At 33.4% G+C, this 27,470-nt stretch overlaps 3 protein-coding genes across 4 annotated transcripts; 1 reads left to right on the top strand and 2 right to left on the bottom strand.

Annotated features, from left to right (window-relative positions):
- LOC109333705 lies at positions 7,827-10,571 on the top strand. 2 transcript variants are annotated; one of them, XM_019569270.1, is made up of 4 exons: positions 7,827-8,642; positions 8,676-8,938; positions 9,724-10,433; positions 10,465-10,571. In XM_019569270.1, the coding sequence occupies exons 1-3, from the start codon at positions 8,429-8,431 to the stop codon at positions 10,363-10,365; spliced, it is 1,119 nt and encodes a 372-aa protein (XP_019424815.1). In that variant the 5' UTR covers positions 7,827-8,428; the 3' UTR covers positions 10,366-10,433; positions 10,465-10,571. The 2 variants fall into 2 exon arrangements, with proteins under 2 accessions (XP_019424815.1, XP_019424806.1); XM_019569261.1 differs by having other exon boundaries at positions 7,827-8,938.
- Positions 12,097-13,909, bottom strand: LOC109328767 (putative F-box protein At3g58860). Its single transcript, XM_019562382.1, has 2 exons — positions 12,549-13,909; positions 12,097-12,461 (listed from the first exon to the last, which is right to left on the bottom strand). The coding sequence occupies exons 1-2, from the start codon at positions 13,773-13,775 to the stop codon at positions 12,231-12,233; spliced, it is 1,458 nt and encodes a 485-aa protein (XP_019417927.1). The 5' UTR covers positions 13,776-13,909; the 3' UTR covers positions 12,097-12,230.
- On the bottom strand, positions 15,355-27,113 carry LOC109333696 (ubiquitin carboxyl-terminal hydrolase 6-like). Its single transcript, XM_019569250.1, has 18 exons — positions 26,981-27,113; positions 25,892-26,037; positions 25,696-25,731; positions 25,500-25,607; positions 23,285-23,385; positions 23,066-23,192; positions 21,707-21,766; positions 21,555-21,622; positions 20,802-20,855; positions 20,426-20,534; positions 19,273-19,361; positions 18,198-18,267; positions 17,994-18,074; positions 17,789-17,884; positions 16,426-16,474; positions 16,232-16,342; positions 16,064-16,138; positions 15,355-15,497 (listed from the first exon to the last, which is right to left on the bottom strand). The coding sequence occupies exons 1-18, from the start codon at positions 26,988-26,990 to the stop codon at positions 15,442-15,444; spliced, it is 1,446 nt and encodes a 481-aa protein (XP_019424795.1). The 5' UTR covers positions 26,991-27,113; the 3' UTR covers positions 15,355-15,441.

The following is a 27,470-nucleotide window of genomic DNA, read 5'->3' as shown; positions in this document are numbered from 1 at the left end:
CTCTAAAAATGTTAGAATTCAATTTTTAGGAGCAATACTTGTTGAGAGAAACAAATATACACATGAAATAAATTAATTTCTTACCCATGAGAAATACTATTAGTAGCACTCAAAAAATGTATAGTTAATCTCATAGCAAGGAATACAGTTAATCTGATAGCAGCAAATTACATTTCAGCTTACCGATAAACATTTTCTCAGATACACTAAGGCTACCTTAGCAACATCCTATTCATTTTGTTTTGAAATTATCACATTTCATGTATTCCTAGCACAAATTATCTGATTCCTCTCTCCCCAAATGCAATAATCCAAATCTGAAATTCAACCATAAAGAGTTTACCTTTTCGTGGAAACATAATAATATAAAAATTTAAAAGGGTAAACAATATCATATAAATAAAATGTGGTATATACTATTTGATGCAAGGTTTCAAATTTGAGTCGATGATGGATATGCATAAAGAGATTCTACTCTCCCAAAATGTAATAATACTTCCTCATTCTTTTATTTCGAATATACCTCTCTCCGGTTAGACTTCCACCATAGCAAAAAAACAATACCCCTAATGATTAATGGAATGTAAAATCTCTTTGGAAAATGTCGGAAAGACATTTACCCTACTTTTACAAAAGATAGGTGATACCAAACATTAATTAATCAACTGGCATGTCATTTTTGTCATTATGGGTAAAAAATGAATATTAAATTGAAAGTTTCCACTTTCCATCGTCCTATCAAAACATTGAAAAGGAAATATGTTTGGAGAAAAAAATCCAACAATGCTCCTTCCACAATTTACTTTCTTTATAAACTATTGTGAAGAATCAAGAACTTAAATAGGCCATTTGAGGAAATTATATCATACAAAACTGACCTTTTTTATTTCATAATCAATTTTCGAGTATCACAATTCATCATCACTAGTTAATGTACAACATGTATTGCATAACTATATATATCATTGGATAAAAATAAATTATTATATATCATTGTCTCACTTTGTATGGCAAAGGTAAATGAATTTAGAATCATAATTTATTCTTTAATTTCTTATACAACTCTAAATGTGGAATTTAAGAATATGAACCAATTCTTATTCCATGCATAAAATAAAGCTAGAAGTAAAGCAAAATATGTAGAGATTTGTTGGGAATCCTTCCTAAGTGATGTAGAAGCAATACCAATGAATCTTGGTAGATGAACCATTGAATAATTCAATGATGACTATTCCAAGGTCTTGGAATTATTCATTGAGTCTTGAGAATTATGAAGTCTAACTTAGAAAGTTGGAGTAGCACTTTTCAAAGTGTCTTGAAAAGTATGACAACATTAATCACTCACTATGTCTTTATGATAAAGCTTTCCTTTCCCTCACTATATATAGGAGACTTGTAAGGAAGATATACATCAAGCAAGTGAGAAAAACAACATAGAGAAAAAGTGAGAGAGTTTATACTCATATAGTGTGAGATTTGTATTCCTAGTGAGATACTAGAGAGTTTGTATTTCCATCATTTTTGGGTGAGATTGAGTGTTATCCTCTTTGTAAGAGAGAGTCAAATATTGTAATCTTATTTTCTATAGTGGATATATTTTCTGGACTAGGTCCCATAGTTATTTCCTTTTCACATTGAGGAGGTTTTTCCACGTTAAAATTCTTGGTGTTATTCTTCTAATCTTCTCTATTTTCTTTATCCACTCGCCGCTTTCGCAAATGCCCATTTGCATCACATTGATGAGTGAAATTAGTTCTGAATTTCCCAACAGTAGTATCAGAGCTCTCAAGTTCATTCGAGGAGCTTAGCCTGTATAGTCCAAGATGGAAGGAACCGCTAATATCTCATTTGATGGAGATATGTTCAAGTTGACAACTGACAACTATTCCTATTGGAAACCCACGATGGATGATCATTTATACTACAAGGATAAACATTAGCCTATTTCTTGCAAAGACAAGCCAGAAGATAAAGGTGACAAAGATTGAGAGGTTTTGAATCGAAAAATTGTTGCAATGATTCAGAAGTATATTGATAGAAGTTTATTTGATCATGTGTCCACATACACAAATGCTTATGAGTTATGGCCGAAACTTGAATCTATGATTCAAAAGAAAACTCCTACAAATAAAGTATCTCTTGTCACAAGGTTGATGAAACTCGACTACAAAGATGGTCAGAGCATAATAGAGCACTTGAATTCATTCAAGGGTCTTGTCAATCAATTGACAAAGATAGATATGAAGATATCTGATGAGTTACAAGCACTTTTGCTACTGAGTTCGTTGCCTAAAAGCTAGGATACATTGGTGGTTACGCTCTGTAACTCAGTTCCTGATGAGAAGGTATCAATGGATACTGTTTCAGACAGTCTATTGAATGAAGAATCTAGAAGAAAAGAATAGAGTACATCTGAAGCAAATATTGTGGAGAGACGTGGAAGAAGTGAAACTCATGGGAGGAATGAATCTCGTGGAAGAAGCAAAAGCAAATTCAGAGGTCGCCCTCAATCTCGCATGAGGTCAATAACATGCTATTATTGTAGTAAAGAAGGACATAAAAGATCTGAATGCAGGTCCTTAAAGAGAGACTAGAAAGCTGGAAATGTCCATGAAGATTTAGTGGATCCAAGGAAAAATGGTCATAAGTCTATCGCAGCCGTTGTCGCAGATGATGATGTTCTCCTCAATGGAGAAGACAATCACCTAAATGTTGCATATAGTGATTGTGCTTGGATAGTTGACTCTGATGCTTCTTTCTATGTAAGTCTACATGAAGGTTTCTTCTCAAACTACAAGAAATGTAATTATGGTACTGTGAAAATGGGAAACCTTGTTACTATCAAAATTGCGGGAATTTGTGATATTATGCTGCTAACAGACACATGAGGAAAGCTTATACTGAAGGAGGTGAGACATGTCCCAGATAGGCGTCTCAACCTTATCTCAACGAGTAAGTTGGATGATGCTGGTTTTGTAAACTACTTTGGTGCTAGAAAGTGGAAACTAGCAAAATGCAACCTCGTTATTGCTAGAGGCTCAAATGAAAGATCTTTGTACATTATGCAAGGAGAATTTTATTCTCGAGAAGCAAATGTTGCTACCGACTCCAAAGATCTTTGGCATAGGCGATTGGAGCACATAAGTGAGAAGACACTTCAGATTCTCACCAAAGACTATCTTCCGGCTATAAAAGGTCAAAATTTAGATTCCTGTACTGATTGTCTTTATGGTAAACAACATAGAGTCAATTTTCAGAGCACAGACAATCCTTCATGGAGAGATGAAGTACTTGAATTTGTGCATTCAGATGTTTGTGCACCATCTGAAAGATCTCTTGGAGGAGCCTACTACTTTGTCACATTCATAGACGATCACTCGATAAGAGTATGGGTGTATTTGTTGAAAAGAGTATGGGTGTATTTGTTGAAAAGCAAATATCAAGTATTATCAGCATTCAAAGAGTTCCATGCACTAGTAGAACGTGAGACTGGGAAGAAGTTGAAGTGTCTGAAAGTAGACAATGGTGGAGAGTATCGTATTCCATTTGAAGTCTATTGCAATGCTTTTGCTATCAGACTGGAGAAGACACCACCAAAGACTCCTCAGTTGAATGGAGTAGTTGAGAGGATGAACCGCACAATTGAAGAGAAGATCAGATGCATGTTGCAAGATGCCAATCTCCTCAAGTCTTTCTGGGGTGAAGCAGTGAAGACTATAGTGGATCTCATAAATCGAACACCTTTAAGACCACTGAACGAAGAAATTCTAGAAGAAGTATGGTACAAGAATAAAGCATCCTTCAACCACCTGAGAGTATTCGGATGTAGAGCCTTCGTTCACATTCCAAAAGATGAGAGAAAGAAGTTGGATTCTAAGACCAAAGAGTGTATTTATCTTGGGTCTCCAAAAGATGAATTTGGGTACAAACTATGGGATCCGACAAACAAGAAAATTGTGAGAAGTAGAAATGTTGTGTTCTTTGAGGATCAGACGATCAAAGATGTTTAGAAGAAAAGCGAGTGCAAGTCCAAAGTTTGCATTGATTCAGGGGGAGAGATTCCTCAACAAACAGATCCTGATATCAGATAGATCCAGAACAGATAGACTAACAGACAGATCCTGCTCACACAGAACTTGACCAGATTAATGAAGAGTCAGATCATGATGAAATGGTGGTAGACACACAAATGCATCAAGAACCCGAGCTAGTAGAGCATTAGATGCAAGTTGAACTGAGGCGCTCCGGAAGAGGCAAAATACCTTCTTCGAAGTATGCTGAAGAAGATTATATCACATTGACAAATAATGTTGAACCTGAAGACTTCTCAGAAGCTATGCAGACATCTGATAAAGAAGAGTGGATTAAAGCCATGGAAGATGAGATGAACTCCTTACATAAGAACCACACTTATGATCTGGTGGAGTTGCCTAAAGGAAGAAAAGCCTTGAAAAACAAGTGGACTTTTATGCTTAAAGTTGAAGAAGGAAGCTCAAGACCAATGTACAAAGCTCAGATTGTTGTGAAAGGATGCAATCAGAAGAAAGGAGTTGATTTTTATGAGATATTCTCACTAGTGGTGAAGTATTCCTCCATAAGAGTAGCATTGGGTCTAGCAGCTAGCCTAGACTTAGAAGTTGAACAACTTGATGTCAAAACAACTTTCTTATTGGAGACATCAAATAAGAAATCTATTTGGAGCAACTAGAAGGTTATGAAGAACCAGACAAGGAACACTTAGTGTGTCGTCTGAATAATAGTTTGTATGGTCTGAAACAAGCCTCGAGACAATGGTATAAGAAGTTTGAATCATTCATGACCAAATACAGTTTCAAGAAGACAACTCATGATTATTGTGTATTCATTAAAAGGTATAAAGATGAAAACTTTATTATCCTCCTCTTACATATTGATGATATGTTAATCATTGGGCGTGATAAGACCAAGATTGTTGGTTTGAAGAACGCTTTAAGCAAGTCTTTTGCTATAAAAGACTTGGCTCCTACAAAGCAGATTCTTGGAATAAGGATAATCAGAGATTGTTCCAAGAAGTTGTTATGGCTATCACAAGAGAAGTATAGTGAGAAAGTTCTCAAGAGATTCAACATTGGATAAGGCAAAGCTTGTCAATGTTCCACTTGCTGGACATTTCAAGTTAACAACAATGCAATGTCCAACTATTGATGAAGAAAGGAAAGAAATGAGCAGAATGCCTTATTCCTCTGTGATAGGAAGCCTAGTGTATGCTATAATTTGTACAAGATTAGATATTGCCCACGCAATTGGAGTTGTGAGTCGGTTCTTGTCCAATCCCGACAAAGAGCATTGGAATGTAGTAAAGTGGATATTGAGATATTGAGATAGTGAAGGGGATGAAGGCTCCATCATAAAGACATAGTGGGTGATTAGTTGTTGTCATACTTTTCAAGACACTTTGAAAAGTGTACTCTAACTTTCTAAGTTAGACTTAACAATTCTCAAGACTCAAGGAATAATTCCAAGACCTTGGAATAACCATCATTGAATTATTCAATGGTTCATCTACCAAGATTCATTGGTCTTGTTTCCACATCAATTAGGAAGGATTCCCAACAAATCTCCCCTTTCCTGAATTAATTGATGGGTATCATCAGTCCTGCACTTCTGCAATAGTCTGTTAGCTTCTTGAGTGAATCTATCTTGGTCATCATGTCAGATCAGTTATCATATGAATGAATTTTATCTAGCTGCAACTCACCATCCTCCAAAGCATTTTGTATCCAATGATATTTATCTTGAACATGACCCAACTCATGCAAGATGTTTTTCATATATTTTATCTCCTTACCAGCTTCAGATGCTGCAATATATTCTGCTTCAGTTATTGATAATGAACACATCTTTGTAACTTGGATTGCCCTTCACTATATATAGAGGACTTGTAAGGAAGAGACACATCAAGCAAATGAGAAAAACAGCATACAGAGAAAGTTGGAGAGTTTATACCGACATAGTGTGAGATTTGTATTCCTAGTGAGATACTAGAGAGTTTGTATTTCCATCCTTTTTGGGTGAGATTGAGTGTTATCCTCTTTGTAATAGAGAGTCAAATATTATAATCCTACTTTCTATAGTGAATATATTTTCTGGACTAGGTCCCATGGTTGTTTCCTTCTCACATTGAGGAGGTTTTTTCACATTAAAATTATTTGTGTTATTCTTCCACTATTCTCTATTTTCTTTATCCACTTGTCTCTTCGGCAAATGTCCATTTTACATTACATAGAAGAGAGAATTTGGTTCTAAATTTCTCAACAAAATTAATTAAGTTAAGAAGTAAAAGAACTGAAATGATAAAGGAAAAACTTCATTTGAAGTGATCCACTTTTAATAATTTTGGCGAAACGAAATAATATCAACTATAAACTTTTAACGAAAACAAAATTATGTCAAATTTTAATATTTATCATAAAATTGGTTCTGGAATAATATTATATATAATGAAAATGTTTATTTAAAAATTTGGAGTCATGATTCCTGTGTAAATTTTATTTAAAATTTTGGAGTCATGATTCATGTTTATAGTTTAAGCTTGCCTTTGTAATAGTAAATCCACTCTCAAATCATTTATATTTAAAAAAAAATGAAAAACAAGATTATCAAAACCTAACCTATCCAAAAGATAAAAAACCTATAACCCCTGTATATCTAAATATCTATCTGACCATATTTTCTGTCTCACAATATTGTATCAATTCATGTGTCATGAGATATGATTAGTCAGAAAAATGTTTAATAATTAAATTGTTAAATTAAATATATTTTTTCAACCAATCACAATCCATGACAAATAGAGTAGAATGGAAGATGTGCATCAATAACTATTGCCTTACTTGCACCTTTAATCCCTCAATTTTTTTGTGATTATTTTTGTCCATGATTCTTATTTTTATGAAGTTTTTAAACTTGGGATTTGTGAATAATTAGTTTCTTTGTTCATTTTAAGTCACAAAAATTGTTTATGTGACTAACATATTGTGGATTGACATGCTAATATGACTCATTAATTAAAAAAAATAGTAATTGATTTAATAACAATACTAATGAGTTGGTGAAGATCTTAAAAAGAGGTAACTAATGATGTACATGTTAGCTTCCAAGTTAAAGATGTGCATAACTTCGCACCCAACATTAAGTGGAGTCATAAAATTGACATGCCATTCTCAACTAACAATTTGTTAAATACACAAGTTACTTCAATGGTTTGGGGTGGGTCCTCTAAAGTATATTTCCCACAAATTACATAAAAATATATTAAGCATGATTTATGATTTTTTTTGGTACATTAGAATTAAAGAAACAAGACTAAGCATGCAAATCGAGATCAAGGAGTAAGAAATGTTGACAATTAGCTGCGGACTCTCAAATCTTCAGCTCATCCGATAAGTGAGAGTCTAGCTTCGCCATAAAGTCAATCACTATATTAGCTCTAAATACAAAATATAACTAAATAATGAATTTATATCAATATTTTATCTTAGTTTATATATATAGTAAAAAAAATACTTCAGACAAGTTTTTCTGTCATGATTTTACTTTAGAGAAGCGAAAACACCAAAATCATTGGAAAATGATGAATCAAAATGCAATCTAGAGAAAAAGAAAGAGAAGAAGAAAAAACTATTTCATCTATGTTTAGAACATAGTTTAATAGATACGTACTATTAATCATTTTAAGTTATTTTTACAATTCCGTAAATGGTTCATTTATATTAATTAGTTAAATATGATTAAATACTCATATACTTAAACACATACCCAATTTGGGATGGGAAAACATTCATAAGAAGAGGTTATATTTTCCACAAATTCCATGTTTTTATGATTTCCAAAGTGTGTTTTTCCTGACATACTCATCACCATTATCATACCTCTTACACGTTCTTATGCAGAGTAATGAATGAAAAATGCAGAGAGCATAACCAAACAAAACTCCTCCTACTTCCATTCAAATCTGCCACAATTCATGAACAAAGCTGAAAAGTGTGAATGAGAACCATCCCTCCACTTTCTTCCCTAAACGTATTTTTTTATATAACTCTATCTAACTCCACAACATGGCAACTATTGGGTAACAAAGTTCTCTGCTTTTTTTTTCCAGTGCCCAGAAAAGTAGGATAGGAAAGTTTTGATTTTTGTCAATAAAACATATCATAAGTGTTCAATCTATGGGTAGATTATCTGTTTTTCTCATATGGGTTGTGGTTGATTTTTCCAATAATTGAAGGATACTCCATGTTGTAGAATAGTGTGTTACTATTGTTTTGATATGGTTTTGTCATGAAAGGTGAGATTTTTAGATTTGAATTATGTGTGAAAGCATAGGAGTTGTAAGATCCTAGAATTGCTTGGAATGTAATAGAATAGAGGAAAAGAAAAGGAGAAAAAAATGCAGTCTAGGTTGGAAGAAGGGAAGGATCTTGCTACCACTTTAAGGACTAGTCCCTCTAGGCCCTTCCCTTCTAGACTTTTACAATTCTTCTTGCTCTTTTTGGTTATTGGCATTGGTGCTTCAATTCTTAGTATGTATATGATTCGGCATTTCGGTATTAACAATATGGCTTTGGTACAGTCTACATTTATGCCTTGCTTTCAGCAGCCAGATGCTACCATTGGAAGTTGGATTTGGCCTGCATCCATTTTGATGCATACCATGAATGACATTGAACTATTTTGGAGGGCTTCTTTTGTTCCTAGGATCAAGAGTTATCCTTTTACGAGAGTTCCTAAGATAGCTTTCATGTTCTTGACGAAGGGACCCTTGCCAATGGCGCCACTCTGGGAGAAATTCTTTGAAGGGCATGAAGGGCTTTATTCCATCTATGTTCATTCACTGCCATCTTACACTGCTGATTTTTCGCCATCATCGGTGTTTTATGAGAGGCAGATACCAAGCCAGGTATAATCTAGATTTAGTTTATTTAAATTTTCGATATGATTCATGGCAATAGGTGATATATGATATGTATCCACCAAGAAAGTGACACTATCTTGTCTGTATGCTTTGCCATGTCAGTCGTCAAAGTTCGACATTTTGAGGCATAGTGATACCCGTAATTTATTGATTTTTCATCCTATCCACTGTTATTTTCTATGAATTTTTATGATGAGTGCTAAGTTACAGTCATATTAAATGATGGTTAGATCCCAGTCTTTTCTGTCATATATTCAGTTAAATAACAAATTTCAATGTAAGAGACTTATACACTTATCATGCTTTTTATGTCAAATATATAGTGATAACTATTGTCCAACATGTTGATCTAAGAGTTGTTGAATGAGATACAATTTAAAATGGGTGGCCCAGTGCATGAGGCTTCCACCTATTGGGGTCTGCGGAGTGTAGATAATATTCTTCATATACGAATTATATCTTGGTAAAAGGGGAGTTCTCTTTGCTTTGGCCTATTTAATAGAGTTTTCTTATGGCATTATTATTATCTCTATCCTTATAAGATCTACTGACTAGTGACTACTATAGAAGTGTTCATTTTCCCTTGGATAACTTTCTTCAATTGGGGGAATTCATTCGTCATTATGATGTTGTTGCTGTTTCATTTGTGATTCTGAAGAAATCTATAATATTTAGCAATTAAAGATAACATTTCTTTTATGTGGATGAGTATGGTATAAGGACTAATCCAGATTTTGAAGATTTTACCAAGTTTCTGTCTTCATTCGCAGGTGGCAGAGTGGGGAATGATGAGCATGTGTGATGCTGAGAGAAGACTCTTGGCTAATGCATTGCTTGATATCTCAAATGAATGGTTCATCCTCCTCTCCGAGTCCTGCATTCCTCTCCAGAACTTCAGCATCGTCTACCAATACATATCACGGTCACAGTATAGCTTTCTCGGTGCAATTGATGAACCTGGCCCTTATGGCAGAGGACGCTACGATGAAAACATGGCACCTGAGATTAACCTTACTGACTGGCGTAAGGGATCTCAATGGTTCGAAATTAACCGAGAACTTGCAGTTAGGATAGTTGAAGACACTACTTATTATCCTAAGCTCAAAGAATTCTGCATTCCTCACAAATGCTATGTCGATGAGCACTATTTCCAAACAATGTTAACAATAAATAGTCCTCATCTTTTGGCAAATCGGAGCCTCACTTATGTGGACTGGTCTCGGGGTGGTGCTCATCCAGCTACCTTTGGGAAGGATGACATCAAAGAGCAATTCTTCAACAAAATTTTGCAAAATCAGACTTGTCTTTATAATAGCCAGCCTTCTTCTCTTTGTTTCTTATTTGCAAGAAAATTTGCACCTAATTCTTTGGTTCCTCTTTTAAAAATAGCGCCCGAAGTTCTCGGAATTTGAAGGAAAAAAGGGCTGGATTTCTGAGTTGTATTATTGAAGGAATGCTGATTGGAGCATGTTAGTTAGATATCAGCTATCTCCCTTTAAGTCACATGATTAATCATATGTTTTCTCTATTTTGCAGAAATTTTGAGTTATTCCTCTCTACCATTTAGATGTGCAGGACATTGAATCTAGAGCAGATTTTTTATACAAGTATTAGCCAAAATCTAGTATAATATTGATTGGATTACTCATTAATTGATTAAATATTTTAGCTATCCTTTTTGGAAAATGTTTTCTCATTTGCAAAGTTACATTTTTTGGCCACTATACGATGCTCTATTACCTACCACCAATTTTGAAACATTGGTGGTTACTTGGGGGTTGTTTCAATTGTTCTCATGATATTTCACTTTATTTTGAATGTTTCAGATTATTCACATTTCTCAGACTTTTTAGAGGGTGAACTTTGCATAATGGTAAGATTGTTGCTTAGTTATGAGTTCAAATCCAAAAACAGTCTCTCCGCTTGCAAGGGAAAAGACTATGTATCCTTCTCAGACTTCACTAAGTAGGAGTCTCATGCATTGGATCGATCTTTTTATTTAAGTTTGATAATATTTGTGTACCCAAAAGTTTGCTCTTCCTAAGGTTGGTGTTACAAGCAGTGTTTATACCTTAGGCAAAGCAATGAAAGTACTCAAGTCTTGGTAGACATAAGAAAATATTTGTTAAGTGTAAGTAATATATTGATAGGTGATGCCACTTTGTGCAAAGTCTAGTTATGAATAGCTGAAAAATTGGGTGAGTTGGGAGTGAACCTTGAATTTGATCTATCATGATTTCTATATATTACCTTTTATGGAATTAACCCTCTTTAAAGCTTCTAGTAACACAGCTTTGTAGCTTTATTACTCATTTGAAATACTATTACTCTACTAACTTATTTTATTAAAGACCATACTTGGTTTGTTAGAGAAGCTGCTTAAATTATAGTGATTCTATTGCAGGATTTGTACAAGGAGGAAAAGTCTCCTATTTATTTATTTATTTATTTATTTATTTAAAGTCCAGTTTGTTAGAATGTAAGTTTGGCGCAACAATAAAGTTGTTGCTTAGTGATAATAAGATTACGGGTTCAAATCATGGAAATAGTCTTTCTATATGCAAAAGTAAAGCTACATACATCTACACTCTTTATATGCCATTTTAAAGTTTAGTTTCCTAACTCAACTACAAAATAAATTGCATTGACCATGATGAAAATCAATCAAAAATTAACAAATATTTGGTTTCAACAATCCAAAAGAAATTACAATATTAGGTGGGGCAATAAGTAGTGTAACCCCATCAAATCTAACAAGCACAAAAAATTCAACATGGTTCCATGCATAAGGAACCATTATTGAACCTCTTCTAGTCATTCAAACTTAAAGCAAGCATCTCCCCTAGTAAGAGTTGGCAATGCCTCTAAAAATGTTTTACAATCAAAACAATTTCCATCAGTTCCTGAAGAGCATGTGATTTTAACATCCTTCAAATCATGCCACCAACATTTGATATGCCTTGAACTGCAAGAACACTCTTTTCCATTCATTATAGCCTCACAAAGAACCTGTTGTTTTAGACAATTTGAGAAAGAAAAAGAGAGTTAGAACCTCTTCGGAAAATAAACATACTTACTTTGAGGGGAAAAAAAGCATTTTGAATTGAATGTGAACTTTATGTTATGATAGCTGACAAAGAGTCTATTTGCGAGTTGAGTTTTGGAGGGGAAAGAAGAGAAATGGAAGACTTATGAGCCATGAAATACACCAGTGAGATGACTCCAAAGTCTTTTTTCTCCCTTATTTTTCTTCCAAAACTCAACTCACAAACAAACCCTAAAACAATTCCTCCAGAAAATCAAATAAAGAAACGTTAGCACAATCACATACCTTGATGAGTTTTCTATTGCTTAACCTACAAGAAATAATGGAAGGGTGACAGCTCCAAAGCAAACTAGTTACAAGAGAAAAACTGACATCTTTTTCACATAGAAAATATAGATGTAAGTGCTTCAGTAGTGGTGGTTGGATTGAGAAATCATGCAGTTCATTTTCCTGCAGCACAAACTATAGAATCCAAAGTAAATTACAAAATCAATAAAACAAGTTCAAAATGAAATTCAATATGATGTTGTTTCTATGGTAAGCACTTACATCTCCTTCAATATTCCATAAGGATATGATTGCAGAAACATTTCTGCATTGTAACTCTAGGAAAAATTCCTTCAACTTGCAGTAATCGAAAGCACCGGCGTAGCCGTGTATACAAAGTTTAACACTAATCTCCAATTGAGTTGAACAATTCACAAATGATACCATAGGTAACATGTTACTAGCACTGCTATAAATGAAGCTGCACTTATATAATCTTGCAGCATCAATATAAGCATTTCCTAATGTATCACAGTTTTGCAACTTTATGATTTTGAGTTGTGGAAAAGAAACATTTACCCTGTGAGGCATAGTGCAAAACTTCAATTCTAAGGTCTGAATGGAACTGAATAAATGACAATGCTGAAGAAACCATTGGTGAGTGATGTTGAAACATATCAAAGATAGTTCTTTTAAATTCACGCACTTATTGATTTTGATTGTGTTATGTATATCTACCCTGCCACGACTAAAATGAAAACTTTGTAGAGTTGGTGCATCAATTTCGATCCCCATAATATTCCCGGAAATCTTAACTTCCTTGAGCTTAGAAAGACCTTGTATGCATACAGAATCAATCCCAACACACGAAGACAAATTTATATATTCAATACAAGGACAACTTGACAAAAGATTTTGAAAAACCCGTTTATCTCCGAAATGAACACGAACAAGACTTAATACTTTCAACGAAGAAAACTCTATTGGAAATATCAAGAATTCTTCGTCTAGTGAGATACATCCATCCAAGCATAACTTAACTAGTGATCTCAATAGAGCAACACTCCAAGGCATGCAATATCTTACACTATTCGGATGAAGATTAGCGACTCCATACAACGTAAGGTCTAGAACTTGTACATTACATTCCATGGCAAGTTCAATCCAATAATCGATATGATGAATTATTGCAGACTTAATGACCCTATCATTGAAATTAAGCCAAAGCTTGAGTTGCTGTATAGATAAACCTTGAATATGGAACCATAACAATGTATTGTCCACATAATCATAGAATTGTTTTCTTTTGGTTGGAAGATTTTCCCTATCCACGTTGTATTTGTCATGATATTTGACATACCTGGATTCATTAAAAACCAAGATGGGGAATGTAGAATGTGTATGATTCCATGCTTTGGATAAAACACATGTTCCTGCAGCATCTTTGTCAGGAAGCATTGACATGATATGATGAAGAATTGGTTCAGGTAAATTGGATATGAAATCCATTGCTTAGTTAATCTCACAAATCACTCTTTCTTTCTTTCTTTCTTTCTTTCTTGCTATTCACGGCAACTGAGAGAAGAAGTTCTAGTTACAACCAAGATACATAGCATAATTTATAGTATCCCAACTTAATTGGAGGATAACGCAACAAGATTTATAAAAAGAAATCATTTCTTAAGATATTGTATAAGATTCTAATATAAAAAAGAGATCATACCTTAAGATATTGTATAAGATCCTAATATAAAAAGGAAATCATATCTTAAGATATTATATGATAAGATGAACCTATAGGATAAGTCAATCTAATCTATCATATCTTATGTTCTATTTTTCCTCCTATGAGCGCATTTAACATGTGGATCATGGTAAAGAATTAAAAAGGAATTTGATACAAAATCCAAATGTAAATATGTGACTGCATAGAATAGCTAAAGAAAAATATTTATTTTTACAGTAAAAATATAACAAATATATTTATCATATTTTAATATTTTGATCTCTTTTAAGTGAATTCAGATTAGATTCTTTTATGACTATTTATATTTTGTGAAATAACTTACTGATTAATATTCTCAACATTATATTTTATTTTATTTTTGTACTGTTTTTCTAATGTTTATTTCTTTATTATTATTAGCTTAACTTTTGTTTTCCTTTCATTTTTACATTCAAAAACAGATAAAATTGGTTCAGGTTTGACATTTTTATGACTTAATCATGGAAGGTTGTTATACGATATTGTTTTATATGTGCATATTGTATATGTATAACTTTATTTGGTTAGTTTTATAATCATATGTGAAGTCAAATAAAGTTATTATCTTGAGCATAATACCCCATCGTAGTTATAATTTATAAGCATTATAGTGCTGACGTATTATTATAAAAAATACAAACATTTCAAACCGAGGTTGAAGTAAACTTGAAAAATCATCGATTGTAAAAACCTTGAGTAAAAATACGTACATTTATAGAATTAATAACGTATACTACAGAGTAAAAACAAGACTGAAATGAAATTTAGTATTTTGAGAAAAGGTGAAAATAAGATTTTGAAGAGAAAGCTATGGGCGAGCCTAGGGCATAGAGAAGAAACCCTAACATGAAAAGGTAATTAAGACTTGCAAGGTTGTGTTTCTTGATATAAAATGTTCTTTCAATCTTTCAACCCATTAATAATTTGACACAAGACATCCATAACAATCATAATTACTTGTTTGTTTTCTGAAAATAAAAATTAAGCTGGCTTACAAGTTGCAAATTAATTTTAAAATGTTAACAAATTGAGCCCAAATGAAAAAGTACCATATTCCAAATTCAGCCATTATAATAAAGTATTGAACAAATATTTTGCCCTGTGTACCTGTTTTCGTTTTTTGGTAGACCTTCATCAAGAAGATTTTCCTAAGTTTCATTTACAAAAATTAGACTATGCTCTATCATAGTAAATATAAATGATATTCAAGTGCCTCTTGGACATCAATCTTCAATTCAAATATTTATAAACCAGCCATTAAAATATATAAAATATAATAGCTAAATTTAACAAATAAAATATAACTAACATGCATCAAGCCTCAAAGGTAAAATACAATGACCCATAAACAAATCTTTTTAAGAATCCTCAAATCTCTGGTAGATACACAAAATGTGCTCTTTCTAGAAATTAGACAGATACAACCCGAGCCTTGTACATGATTATATAAGCCATATGCCAATCACCTAGAGACAAAGTTGACAATTTTTTTAATTAATTAACCATCACGTGCACAAATTAGAAGGGAGAAAAATTATGCATGCCCTTATGATTTCCTAACAATAAAAACTAAGAAGAAATCATCAATTCAGCCCTCCAAATATGAATGTCATAGTTTCATCCTGAAAGATTTTTTCTACTAATTAAGTCTCAGAAAGTTTTGAAAAGTCACACTATTGGTCTGTCTAGGACTTAAGTAGTGACATTCAATCTCTCATGGAGTTAATGTTACACCAAGTGGTGGAACTTTTAAACTTTTAGGTCCAATTGGTGCCACAAATCTTTCAAGGACCCAACTGTGACATGGAGGACTAAATTTGCTATTTATCAAACTAAAAATATGATGTAATGGCTAGTTCCTTTGAGAGAAAAGAAAAATGATGTATACTCATAAGCAGATCTTCTTCAACTCAGTGTCAATTTTTTTATCTCATATCATAACTAGGCTCAATTGAAAAAAAGTGGTAACAAAAAAAATCATATTATCCATTTTCACAATTTTATTTTATAATAAAATAAGTTTCATCCTCACCTCCTCCAGATAGTTTAGTGATGTCATCTTCTACTCTTGGTTTGGGATTGTCATCATCATACTCTATCCATTTCCCTGTTAACAACAAAATAAATATTAGATTACTTCGAGAAGACCAGAATAGATGGTAAGGTAATACTGATAACAAATTTGTTTCAGCGAACCAACCATTTTCTTGCTTGACCCAACCAACATAATGTCCCGAATCAGCACTTCGACCCTTATGGGTCAACACAGCAACCAAATCATAAATTCCAGTCATCTGTGTTTCCTTTTCACCTACAAACAAAAACAAATGAGTAAAAAGTAGAAAGAGGATTTGCAATGGAGAAAATTCCGTAGATGAATATTGCTGGTGTTACCTTCTTCCATTGGAGCTACTGATGGCTCCCCTCCTCCATTTGATGATCCCTAAATCAAAGGAGCATATAAATTTTAAGTGATTATTCTTATAAGCACATGGTGATAGCTGTGGTATATGCAATATGCCAAGGGCTTTTTAGAGAAAGACCATTCCCAACTCAAACTTTTACAGTTTTAGGAATGGAATGGCTTTATGAGAAATCAAATCTTAGGGTCAGTTGATTAAATCAAAGTAGTAAATCCCAGATATGAGTGGCCAACCCCAAATCTGTTATAATGTTGTTGCACATTACAAGATGGCTACTATGTTAAAATTGCAAATATAGCAAAATACTTATGTTCATGAAATTGTATTTTTATGTGTAAAGGAATAAAAATTACAACTATAAATTTATAATTGTGTATTAATGACTATAACATGATAATGTATTGTTTGAAATAATGTAGAACCGTAACAAATAAGTGCTTAAAAAATTATTAAAAATATAGTCCCTCCGTTCCTAAATAATTGTCTTTTAAGTAGGATTAGGAAAGAAATTGAAAGGACAAAATTGAGGGGAGAGAAGATGAAGAGAGATAAGGTGAGAAAATGAGTGATTTTTTATGTTTGGTGTGAGAGAAAAGGAAAGAGGATGGAGAGAAATAAATGAGTTCTCTCTCCGCTTGCTTGGTTGGAAAGAAAAGTGAAAAGAGAAAATACTAATTTTGTTAAAAGACATAAATGTCCGTAAAATTTAAAAATAGATGGCTAGATAGGAAAAGTTAGGGGATATGATCGGAAAGCAGTCAAATATATGCCTTGATTTTTGTGTTCTCCTTTTGGAGAGAACTTTTAAGATGGGATGAGCACAATTTTTTCTTTCTCTTCCATGTTCTACTCCAACCTAACGAGAAAAGAGTTCATAACTTGTGTTTTCTCTCTTATTTTCTATCCCTTTTCTTCTCAACCAAACACAGGCTTAACTAGTGAGAGATACATAGGTAGAAAGTATTATAAAAATATTAAAATAAAACAAAGACAGAGGTCTATATAAAGTGAACGCCCAAAAAACAGAGGGGTGTTGTGATAAGATTGAAGTGTACACAAATTTAATGAGTAATAGATGTCTTATTATAAGTATTAACAAGGATATGCTTACTGACAAAAAATTAAATTTCATTCCATGGAGCACGAAATCCCATACCGAGCATCTAAGAGGGAATAGGATTTCCATACTCCACTACAATTCTGTAAAACGAAGAATGGGACCAAATTACTATTCCATAGAATCCATACATATTTTGCAAACAAACATGGAAATCAAAGACTGGAATCTACATTCCTGCATATCAAACCAAATGTAAGTTGAGTTGTTTTCTCACCTCAGCATCAGCCATTTGTGCATCACTTTCCTTGTCAACAGAGCTTTTCTCAGTGACTTTCAGACCAAACTTCTTGCCTTCCTCGTTTCTTAGGATCTGTATGTTACAATGTCCAAAATCAGAAAATAGACCACAGTTACCACCCATTCTACTTAGGAAGCATCTTTTTGTCAGAAACATTCAAATGTCAAAGCAGAGTGGATACCTGTCTAGGAGATTCCAACTTTTTACGAAGATCATCAGAACAAAAATCATAAACATCCAAGACCAGAGGATAACCCACTTTCTGAGATAAGCAAGCATGGTAATAAATACATTGTAAAAAAGGTGAGTATTACTCAGGAAAATCATTCACACCCCAGCCTCATCCAAAAACAAGAAAATGGAAAGATAATGAGCTGAACATTACCCGCAAGATCTTGGCCTTTTGATTGGATTCCCTTTTCCAAAAAAATCGAACAAACTGAACAGTCAAGTACCTTGAGGAGGAAATAATTGAAACCACTATCAGAATTGAACCCAACAAAGAGCAATTAACAAGGAATAAATGAAACTCAACAAAGTGGCAAGTATCAAGGGGTAAAAAGGTAGCGACTTCATCTAAACAACCACAGGACTAAATAGTTCTATTTGGTGATTCAATTTCATCAAAACTCGAAACTCAACTAATATCATAAAATCTTCAGAACTATTTCGTATAATTTATAAGATGTGAAGCTTAAATTAGTAATATCATAAAAGATAAACTGGGGATTCATAACTAAGCTTTGTTACTTAACGGTAACCACACTAAATCATAGTGACTAAGATAAACAACCCAAACAAGACTGATGCTCACTTTTTTTCACAACAAACTGAAAGATCTTGGCAGATTCAATCTACAAACAAAAACTTAACTATGCACACAGGCCACGTGACCTACACCATTTAAATAAGACCTTATAAAAATTGGTACTTTACTATCATGGATTGTCTTCATATTTGTGCATCAGCACACATTTTTTGGGAGGGAGGAAGAAAAAACAATAAATTGTATTCCACATATTGTCCTTGGTACAAATAAAAATAACTATTGTGTTGATTTGGCTCTTGATATGGGTATCAAAGCCATAGTGGTAAATCCTTGTCATTTCCATTCATAATAATTCTATTTAAGCACAAAATAAACTGGGCCTTTGCATTGCTGCAAATGATTCTTGAGTGGTATGTGTTAGCAGATTAAGTTTTTGGACTTCGACTTCATAGCTGAGCATCAAATTAAAACATTGACATAATCAAGATTTTAAATGCTCTACCAGTACCAACTAAGATTTATTAACGTTTTCTCAGAAGAACACCTTTTGTGGAAGTTATATTATCAAAGGTGGCTTAAAATTTTGCAGTTCTAAACTGTACACTCCAAAATCATCACATGGTATAGACTACAGAAAACCCTAAATTATTAATACTAAAACAAAGATGACAGCCAAAAAGAGAATATCAACCTTGGCAGGGCATTGATGCATGATTCCTTCAAGAATATAGCACTACGGCCCAAAGCAGGAGAAGCTTTCTCCAACTCTGATTTTAACCCCTACAAAAGTCAGCTAACTTGGTAAAAAGTTCTTAAAAGGATGAATTACTCGTCATGAGGAAAAACTACAAAAAGGTCAAAATATTAAACCCATAGTTATGTCATTAGACAACTGGGGTAGGAAACCCTGTAGATTTCAACTAGGAAATTTAGCACTCCCTGATCTGTACACACTACACTTGGGGAGAGGCTCCACATCAAGCTTTGTTCATTTGCTAGAAATCAATTATGCCACACTAAGTTTAAATTTTCCAAGTGGCGTTAATCTTTTGGGAGAATTTAAAAAAAAGGAGGTAAAAATATTTCAAATTCTAGTAACAATTAACCACCCAATAATTACTCAAGTCATCAAGACATATAACATATTAACCACAACTTGGACAAAGACACCCAGTTAAATGATTAATTATTCATAAAAGAAAAAATATTTTTACCAAGAATTCCTTACTTGCAAATTTCATTTCCATTTGTTTTTTGTGTGTACATATTTGAACCAAACCTAAGACCTCTACATCAAACTGAGAAAAGATGTGTACAGGTAAGAGTGCAAGAGAAGTTGAAGTGATTAATTTTGCACAAAAACCAAGACCCCATGACCATTCAGCATCAGTAACAACTTCATAAACCGTTGGTCTTCCTTTACTTCTAAGTATTGGACTCTAGTCTCATTACTAGGGCTTCTTATAATTGTCTCCCCACAGCCAAAACAACCAAGGTGAGGCTATACCATTGTTTCCTCATTAGGAAGTTGTAAACAGAATCATAGAAAAAAGTGATTAAATTATGCAGTTCAAATAATTTTCAGCAATCCACCGTACTATTGCACTTCCACTGATGCAATCACAGAATTGCATAGCCTGGTCAAAAGCATAGTGGGAAATGATGACGGAAGAAAGTAGGAGACAAAAGAGAAACAGATCTAAGTAGTGAAGTTTAAAGGATAAAAAAGCTAGTCAAATAAAACAAACAAAAATAACCTTTTAGGCTAGCAAGGAGAATATAGCATCCTTACGAAACAATATATACAGTATTGTTCATATTTGTAATAAATTTATAGCACTTACATGTTTTAGTCCTTCATGCAAATGATTCACCTCGTGCGATATATGGCATTTAAGTGAATAAACAGATTCTGTTTCTGAGCTTTCTTCACTACTCTCTTGGCAATGAACCCTGCCAATTTAAAAATTCACTGACCAAGTACATAGAAGGATAAAAGCTCATGGAGCATTTGTTATGCACAAGAGCCTTTTCAAACATGAAACATACATTAGGATAGGAATCATAAAATAGTTATAAAACACTGGTCAATATATATTGAAACATGGCCACCATAAAGATTGAAGTAATAAATTTGACAGTAAGTACAGAAACTTTTATGAATGCAATTAGCTTATTGCACATTAGTGGCCAATAGTTGTGGAATTAGTCTAATTGTACCTGCTACTTAGTTCTATACCAAAAAGAGCTTTCACTGCATCATCAAGATTTTCACTGAAAAATAACATAAATGTTAGATTGAAATAAATACAGGGCATAAAGAAGTGACTTTAAATAAACATTATACAATCAGAAGAAATTGTAAAGCAGAGTAGAACACTTTGAAATTGCATTTTACACTACTTTGGCCAGACATGAAGAAAATAGACACCAACTGTTCAATAATTCAATTAAAATCTGCAACATTTTTCTAAATAATAAAAAAAGTAATCAATAGCACCAAATTTGTACATGTTTTATTTTGCAACCATCTATTTTCTGACAAAACCCCAGCAGCCCACACATTCTTCGACCGAGCTTACCCTATCTCTGCCCAAGCTGACCCCTTTTCCAGCCAAGCCACCCCATTTCTAGAAAGCTCGCCCAATTGCAGCTTCCTCTGTTTTGCATGCAATTTTCTTTTCCGTTGTATTTATATCTTCCAGGCACAAAGACCTTTTACTTTGTATTTTTATTTTTTTTAGATGTTATTTTATTTTTCATGTAAACCATGATGACACTTTATTGTTCATAATAAACTTTTGTAGCTATTAATTAGGTGTACTTTACAAAAAAAGTTTTTTAATACATCCACTATCTTAGCAGAGATCCCACTCAACAGACCACGCTATGCTTCTGAAGCACTTCTGGAATCTGGGTGTCATTGGCATACAGGACCAATAACATATATTACTGTGAAAAGAAGAAAGTTACCTAGATCCAGGGGATCTGAGAGACTGAGAAAGTGTGTATAGTAGTTGTGCCCAACATTCTTCAGCGTCCTATTAGAAATGACAAATTTACTAAGTATACACATTAATTATGCAGTAAGACAAATTCCACAAAGTGATATGCCACTTATGAACCTGTTGCATGAACACTCCATTATGCAGCTGGCCAAATTGAGGATACTTTTTCCGCAACACCTGAAAATTTTAATAAAAAATCAGGACATCCTCATTTCTCCAACCCAGGCCCAACATTACGACAGGAATCAGAAAAGAACCAATTGTTAAACTATTATGAAAAGGGAAAACTTTCAATGTACAATGATAGAGGATAATTTGACCAGCTAAAATGACATAAAAGCAGCAAAATAGAAGTTGCAGAGCATAATATCAATGCATTTCTAATATCACAATCTAATAGCGAAAATGGTCCACTTCAGACGGTGATTTCAAAAGTAGATCATGAATATGTTGGCCACAACAACGAACAAATATTGTAACGAAGAACTGTCATATACATTCACTGCAGAAAAGAACCGCCGGGTGATTGAGGATTGAGAATTGAGAATATGCTTTAACAAATGGAACAAGATATGCTAAGTACCACCAACAGAGGTAGCTGATAGCCAACAGACTAACACAGGGTATATAAGGCCACTATCAAGGCAGATCCTATTAGAAGACTTCCAGCCATAAGAACTGATAATAAGCAAAAATCATGTTTACTAGAGTGACCTAAGTATCCATTTAAGTTTTTAAAAAATTATAAATATATATATGGCCAATTCAAGAAAGAGAATAAAGTATCTCCTAGTATAGGGAGGTAAGTTATCTCCTCCAAACACTAAAATCATGACATGTGTCGTATTTAATCATTTTTTACAAAAGTATTTCTAATACTAAACAAAATAACACATGTCATACTTTTACTGGCTGGAGGAGATAAATTATCTCCTGATATGAGGAGATACGTTATTCTCTTCAAGAAAACACATACCACAATTTTCTTCCCATGAAGCAAACTGAGTAGTTAAACATAAATATATTAAAAGAATGCAAGCAAAGTTTGTGACATTACTCTATTGAGATATCTAACAATTATATTCTACACCAAACACAGCAGAAATCAATCCAGCACAAAATACACCATATTCACAGATGCCAAGTTCCAAAAATATGATATTCCTAACTCCTAAGACATTGTCAAAAGGATATCTAAATAAACATAAGTCAAATTCAAAAGGATTCATAAAAAAAATAAAGTAGCACAAGATGATTTTTGTTGTAAATGATATTTTATTTCCAACTTGAATCCTAAAATCAAAATTTTGAACCAGAATTCACTGATAATCTACCGAATACTATTGTACTACTACGACATTTCCAAGTTGAAAAGGTAGTCTTCTCAAAACCTTATCATATAATGTCAAGATATAAATTAACAAAATAAATAAGAAATGCAGCAAAATAGTTATATAACAAAGTTAGATAATCTACCATCCAAAATTGCATTGGAGCTACAGCCTTGACACTTTTATCAAGCTCATTGAATAAATCACGGGTAGCAATGGTCAACATATGGGAAGTCTGATCGACATCGTTGCTTCGTCCTGAATGTGAATACCTGATCCAAAGAAAGTTCACATATTGTTCATCATTTATCAGCCACAAATGCTACAAATAAAATGTCAATTTTTGTTACCATAAAGTTCTCACTTAATCAGAGCTGACTTTAACTCTGGCACGGAATGGAGGCATTGCAATGTTGAGTTCATATAACAGGTATTTCCCAAATTGAAAAGGCCTGCAGTATGTCCCTACAATAATCAAACCATCATATAGATCCCATCCACCCCCAGAGGAAAGAGAAAAAATCAGATGTTAAAACATAAAAATATTGTATTACTCAGCCAAGCACAAGTAGAAACAACGACAACGACCAAGCCGTTATCCCACAAGGTGGGAGGCACAAGTAGAAAATACAAAGAAAATGGACAGCAACAATAATGCCCACCTGATAGTATTAGATATTGTTAGGATATAAATAAAATTTGGGACTAAATATTTCCCATGATGTTTGCAACATCAAACTGGTCCTCAATTTATCAACAACATCACATTGGTCATTTGATGACAATTAACACCATCAGTTTCATACTTCATGGACCAAAAAAAGGTGACATTGAGAGATTAATTTGATGTCGTGTATATCTTTAGAAAACCAATTTCATGTATTTAAAAGACCAATGCAGTACCACAGATATCTTTAGAAAGCCAAATGCATATTTACTCTATGAATGTCAACAAATGTTAAGTCATGTAGCTGACAGCAACTAGACTCACTGAATATGTAAAAATCTAACACTAGAATATCTCCAGTTAAGATAACCTAACTATAAAGAAAGCACAGTCAGATGGCAAAGAAAATAGATCAAGGTAACCACTTCCTCAGAACAAGTAGCAATGTGAAGAACTGCAAGAACAGCATTTTCACGGCCAATGCCACGCGTCACTTCAAGGTTCAAAAACTAAGAGCATAAAATTTTGAGAAGCTTAGGTGTCTCATCCCCCTCCCAATGCTACCCGAAGGAAAGGAGTGTGTATAGAAGGAAAAGTTAGTCAAGTGACCAGGGCCTATAGATGATAGTCAATAGAAGAAATAAGTATGAGGAGACAAAAGGCATTGACAATCTGTTCCTCAAAATCAAGATCAAGGTAATTGGAAAGCTTAGAAATTTTAAACAAGTGAAAAACTAATTTTCACTTTCAAGTATAACTGGCTGATATCATCAAGATCAAGGAAAGATTATGCATCAGTTAAGAAACTTGAACTTGTGAACCATGCATGTTAATTTAGAGCTCCCTTGTTATCCGATCACAAATATTCTGCAGATCATGAAGTAATGTAAGTATATATGGAGGGAAAATTGGAACTTACAACAGCAATACAAGGTGGGAGGCACAAGTAGAAAATACAAAGAAAATGGACAGCAACAATAATGCCCACCTGATAGTATTAGATATTGTTAGGATATAAATAAAATTTGGGACTAAATATTTCCCATGATGTTTGCAACATCAAACTGGTCCTCAATTTATCAACAACATCACATTGGTCATTTGATGACAATTAACACCATCAGTTTCATACTTCATGGACCAAAAAAAGGTGACATTGAGAGATTAATTTGATGTCGTGTATATCTTTAGAAAACCAATTTCATGTATTTAAAAGACCAATGCAGTACCACAGATATCTTTAGAAAGCCAAATGCATATTTACTCTATGAATGTCAACAAATGTTAAGTCATGTAGCTGACAGCAACTAGACTCACTGAATATGTAAAAATCTAACACTAGAATATCTCCAGTTAAGATAACCTAACTATAAAGAAAGCACAGTCAGATGGCAAAGAAAATAGATCAAGGTAACCACTTCCTCAGAACAAGTAGCAATGTGAAGAACTGCAAGAACAGCATTTTCACGGCCAATGCCACGCGTCACTTCAAGGTTCAAAAACTAAGAGCATAAAATTTTGAGAAGCTTAGGTGTCTCATCCCCCTCCCAATGCTACCCGAAGGAAAGGAGTGTGTATAGAAGGAAAAGTTAGTCAAGTGACCAGGGCCTATAGATGATAGTCAATAGAAGAAATAAGTATGAGGAGACAAAAGGCATTGACAATCTGTTCCTCAAAATCAAGATCAAGGTAATTGGAAAGCTTAGAAATTTTAAACAAGTGAAAAACTAATTTTCACTTTCAAGTATAACTGGCTGATATCATCAAGATCAAGGAAAGATTATGCATCAGTTAAGAAACTTGAACTTGTGAACCATGCATGTTAATTTAGAGCTCCCTTGTTATCCGATCACAAATATTCTGCAGATCATGAAGTAATGTAAGTATATATGGAGGGAAAATTGGAACTTACAACAGCAATTACTTGCTCTTCTTCAGGAAGATCTTCAACAAAAACAGTTCCCTTCTCTGGAGATTTCACAATTTCATCTGCTGTTCCCATCATCATTAGCTTTTGACCCTGCAAAAAGAGACTATGCAGATCACTTCAATATAAGGATGTATGTCACACTTTAGAATAGTACTAAAAACACACAAGCATCACTGACCGCTTTCACTCCTAATGTAGACCAATCTGCGTCATCCTGGATTACAAGAAAAGAGGAAATGAGGCAAAAAGAGTTATAAAACAACTTCATTCCAATATATAACATATTAATATACTCAGTGATATCTTTTATAAGACCGACGGTGACTCGGGTCAACTTATATTAACAAGTAAAAATTTCCAATTCAAATGATTACCTTTAACAGACCACCTTTGACCATAATCTTTTGTCTTTCTGGAGGTACCCCTGTCAGATCAAACAATTGGCACTTAAAAACATACGGGGGTTGGGTCATATCAAGTTCAACGCCTTTGAAAAGCTCCTTTTGCCATTTTATGCTCACTGCAGAGAAAGATACAATGCAGTAGTAAGTAATGGAATCAGATGTATTAAACATAATAACATCACAAATTACCAATTGACAAGGCAACAATCCCATTAGTATCAAAATGGTATTCAAATATTATAGAAAATCTGGGACCCCCACAGTCATCCTTAGAAATCAATAACAGTCCGCAATAGATATAAAACTAGGGTCCTGTTTGTTTAAACCACTTCAAACAAAACAGGGTTTATTAGAAGAAAAACACTTCTAAAATTCACATGTTTGTTTGGTTAATACTAAAGAAAAAGCCAACCAAAAAAAGGCTGAAGTTCAGCTTTTATGAGAAGCTATATTTTTCAGCTATTAGGAAAATAAGAATAAAAAAATACTCCTCCAAAAGAGAAGAGCTTTAAAAACAAACTTCTATAATTGTAGGTAAAGCAAAACCACGTCTGATTTACATAAAAACTATACAACCAAAATAATTTTTTTAGAATATTTGAAAATCCCTTTCTAATCATGAACAAACGGGACCTAATATAAATAATAAAAGATAGTTAGACTTCAAAACAAGCTAAATGCAGCTAGCTACAACTCTACTTTCCAAATTTCAAACACATCAAGAACATTAACTTCTTAAAGAGTAACGAACCATGCAACTTGAAAAACAAAGCCAAACTAGCACAACTAAATCACCAAATTATTCAAAACACAAGCCAAAAAATGTAATCTAAGTTCAATCCCTACATTCAGTTAAATTTTACTAATAACAACTTTTTCTTTCTTTTACCACAGTGAACAAACACAGGAACACTCGAACCCTAATTTACAACCGTCACATCGCGATTATTTCAAATACGAGGCAGAAATTTACAAAAACGGCATGAAATGAATGGAAATTAAAATGAAAAAAACGAATTGTCGTTTATTGAGAAACGAGGGAAGAGAAGATGTGCATACCTGTAATCATGGTTGCAGAAGAAGAGAATAGAAGGATCTAGAAGAGAGTGAGAATAAGAAGGAAGAAGAGTTGTGAACGAAGCAAAAAAAGTGAATAGAAGAAAGGAACGTGTTAATATAGACTTTCTTTTAGGGCTGGACTAAAAGTGTGGTCCACCTCGCCGACTCACCAGCCCATAAAAGAAGTTTTAATGAATATGTTAAGATGTAGTGGTGTAGTTGGTTCCACTTTAAACCAGGAAACTAAAAACATCAATTCTAAAAACTTCTAATTCTACCTTGTATGTTCTTCAAATACACAAAATAATAATTTGATATTTTTTGTTTTGTTTTGTTTGTTTCTCTTAAAGCTAACAATAAGCATTTTCATACTTTTTCTTAGGGAATAATGTATCTTATGGTGTGAGGAGAAAACTCTTCTCCTTACACCAATTATCCAATGACACGTGTCCCTCATTTTTATATTTTTTATTTTCTTTCTCATTTTTTC

This window comes from Lupinus angustifolius, chromosome LG02 (genome assembly GCF_001865875.1).
Source record: "Lupinus angustifolius cultivar Tanjil chromosome LG02, LupAngTanjil_v1.0, whole genome shotgun sequence".
Classification (NCBI taxonomy): domain Eukaryota; kingdom Viridiplantae; phylum Streptophyta; class Magnoliopsida; order Fabales; family Fabaceae; genus Lupinus; species Lupinus angustifolius.
This window is presented reverse-complemented; position numbering and strand designations above follow the sequence as displayed.

What these genes read in the sequence shown, in the direction of transcription:
- LOC109333705 (XM_019569261.1), top strand. Translation starts at nt 8,429, where the DNA reads ATGCAGTCTAGGTTGGAAGAAGGGAAGGATCTTGCTACCACTTTAAGG. An exon ending in AGAGGCAGATACCAAGCCAG is followed by an intron (nt 8,939 to 9,723) that starts GTATAATCTAGA and finishes CTTCATTCGCAG; the next exon opens with GTGGCAGAGTGGGGAATGAT.
- LOC109333696 (XM_019569250.1), bottom strand. An exon ending in AAAAGGCCAAGATCTTGCGG is followed by an intron (nt 18,075 to 18,197) that starts GTAATGTTCAGC and finishes TGCTTATCTCAG; the next exon opens with AAAGTGGGTTATCCTCTGGT. An exon ending in CACTAAACTATCTGGAGGAG is followed by an intron (nt 15,498 to 16,063) that starts GTGAGGATGAAA and finishes CTTTGTCTCTAG; the next exon opens with GTGATTGGCATATGGCTTAT.
- LOC109328767 (XM_019562382.1), bottom strand. Translation starts at nt 13,775, where the DNA reads ATGGATTTCATATCCAATTTACCTGAACCAATTCTTCATCATATCATG. An exon ending in TATGGAATATTGAAGGAGAT is followed by an intron (nt 12,462 to 12,548) that starts GTAAGTGCTTAC and finishes TGGATTCTATAG; the next exon opens with TTTGTGCTGCAGGAAAATGA.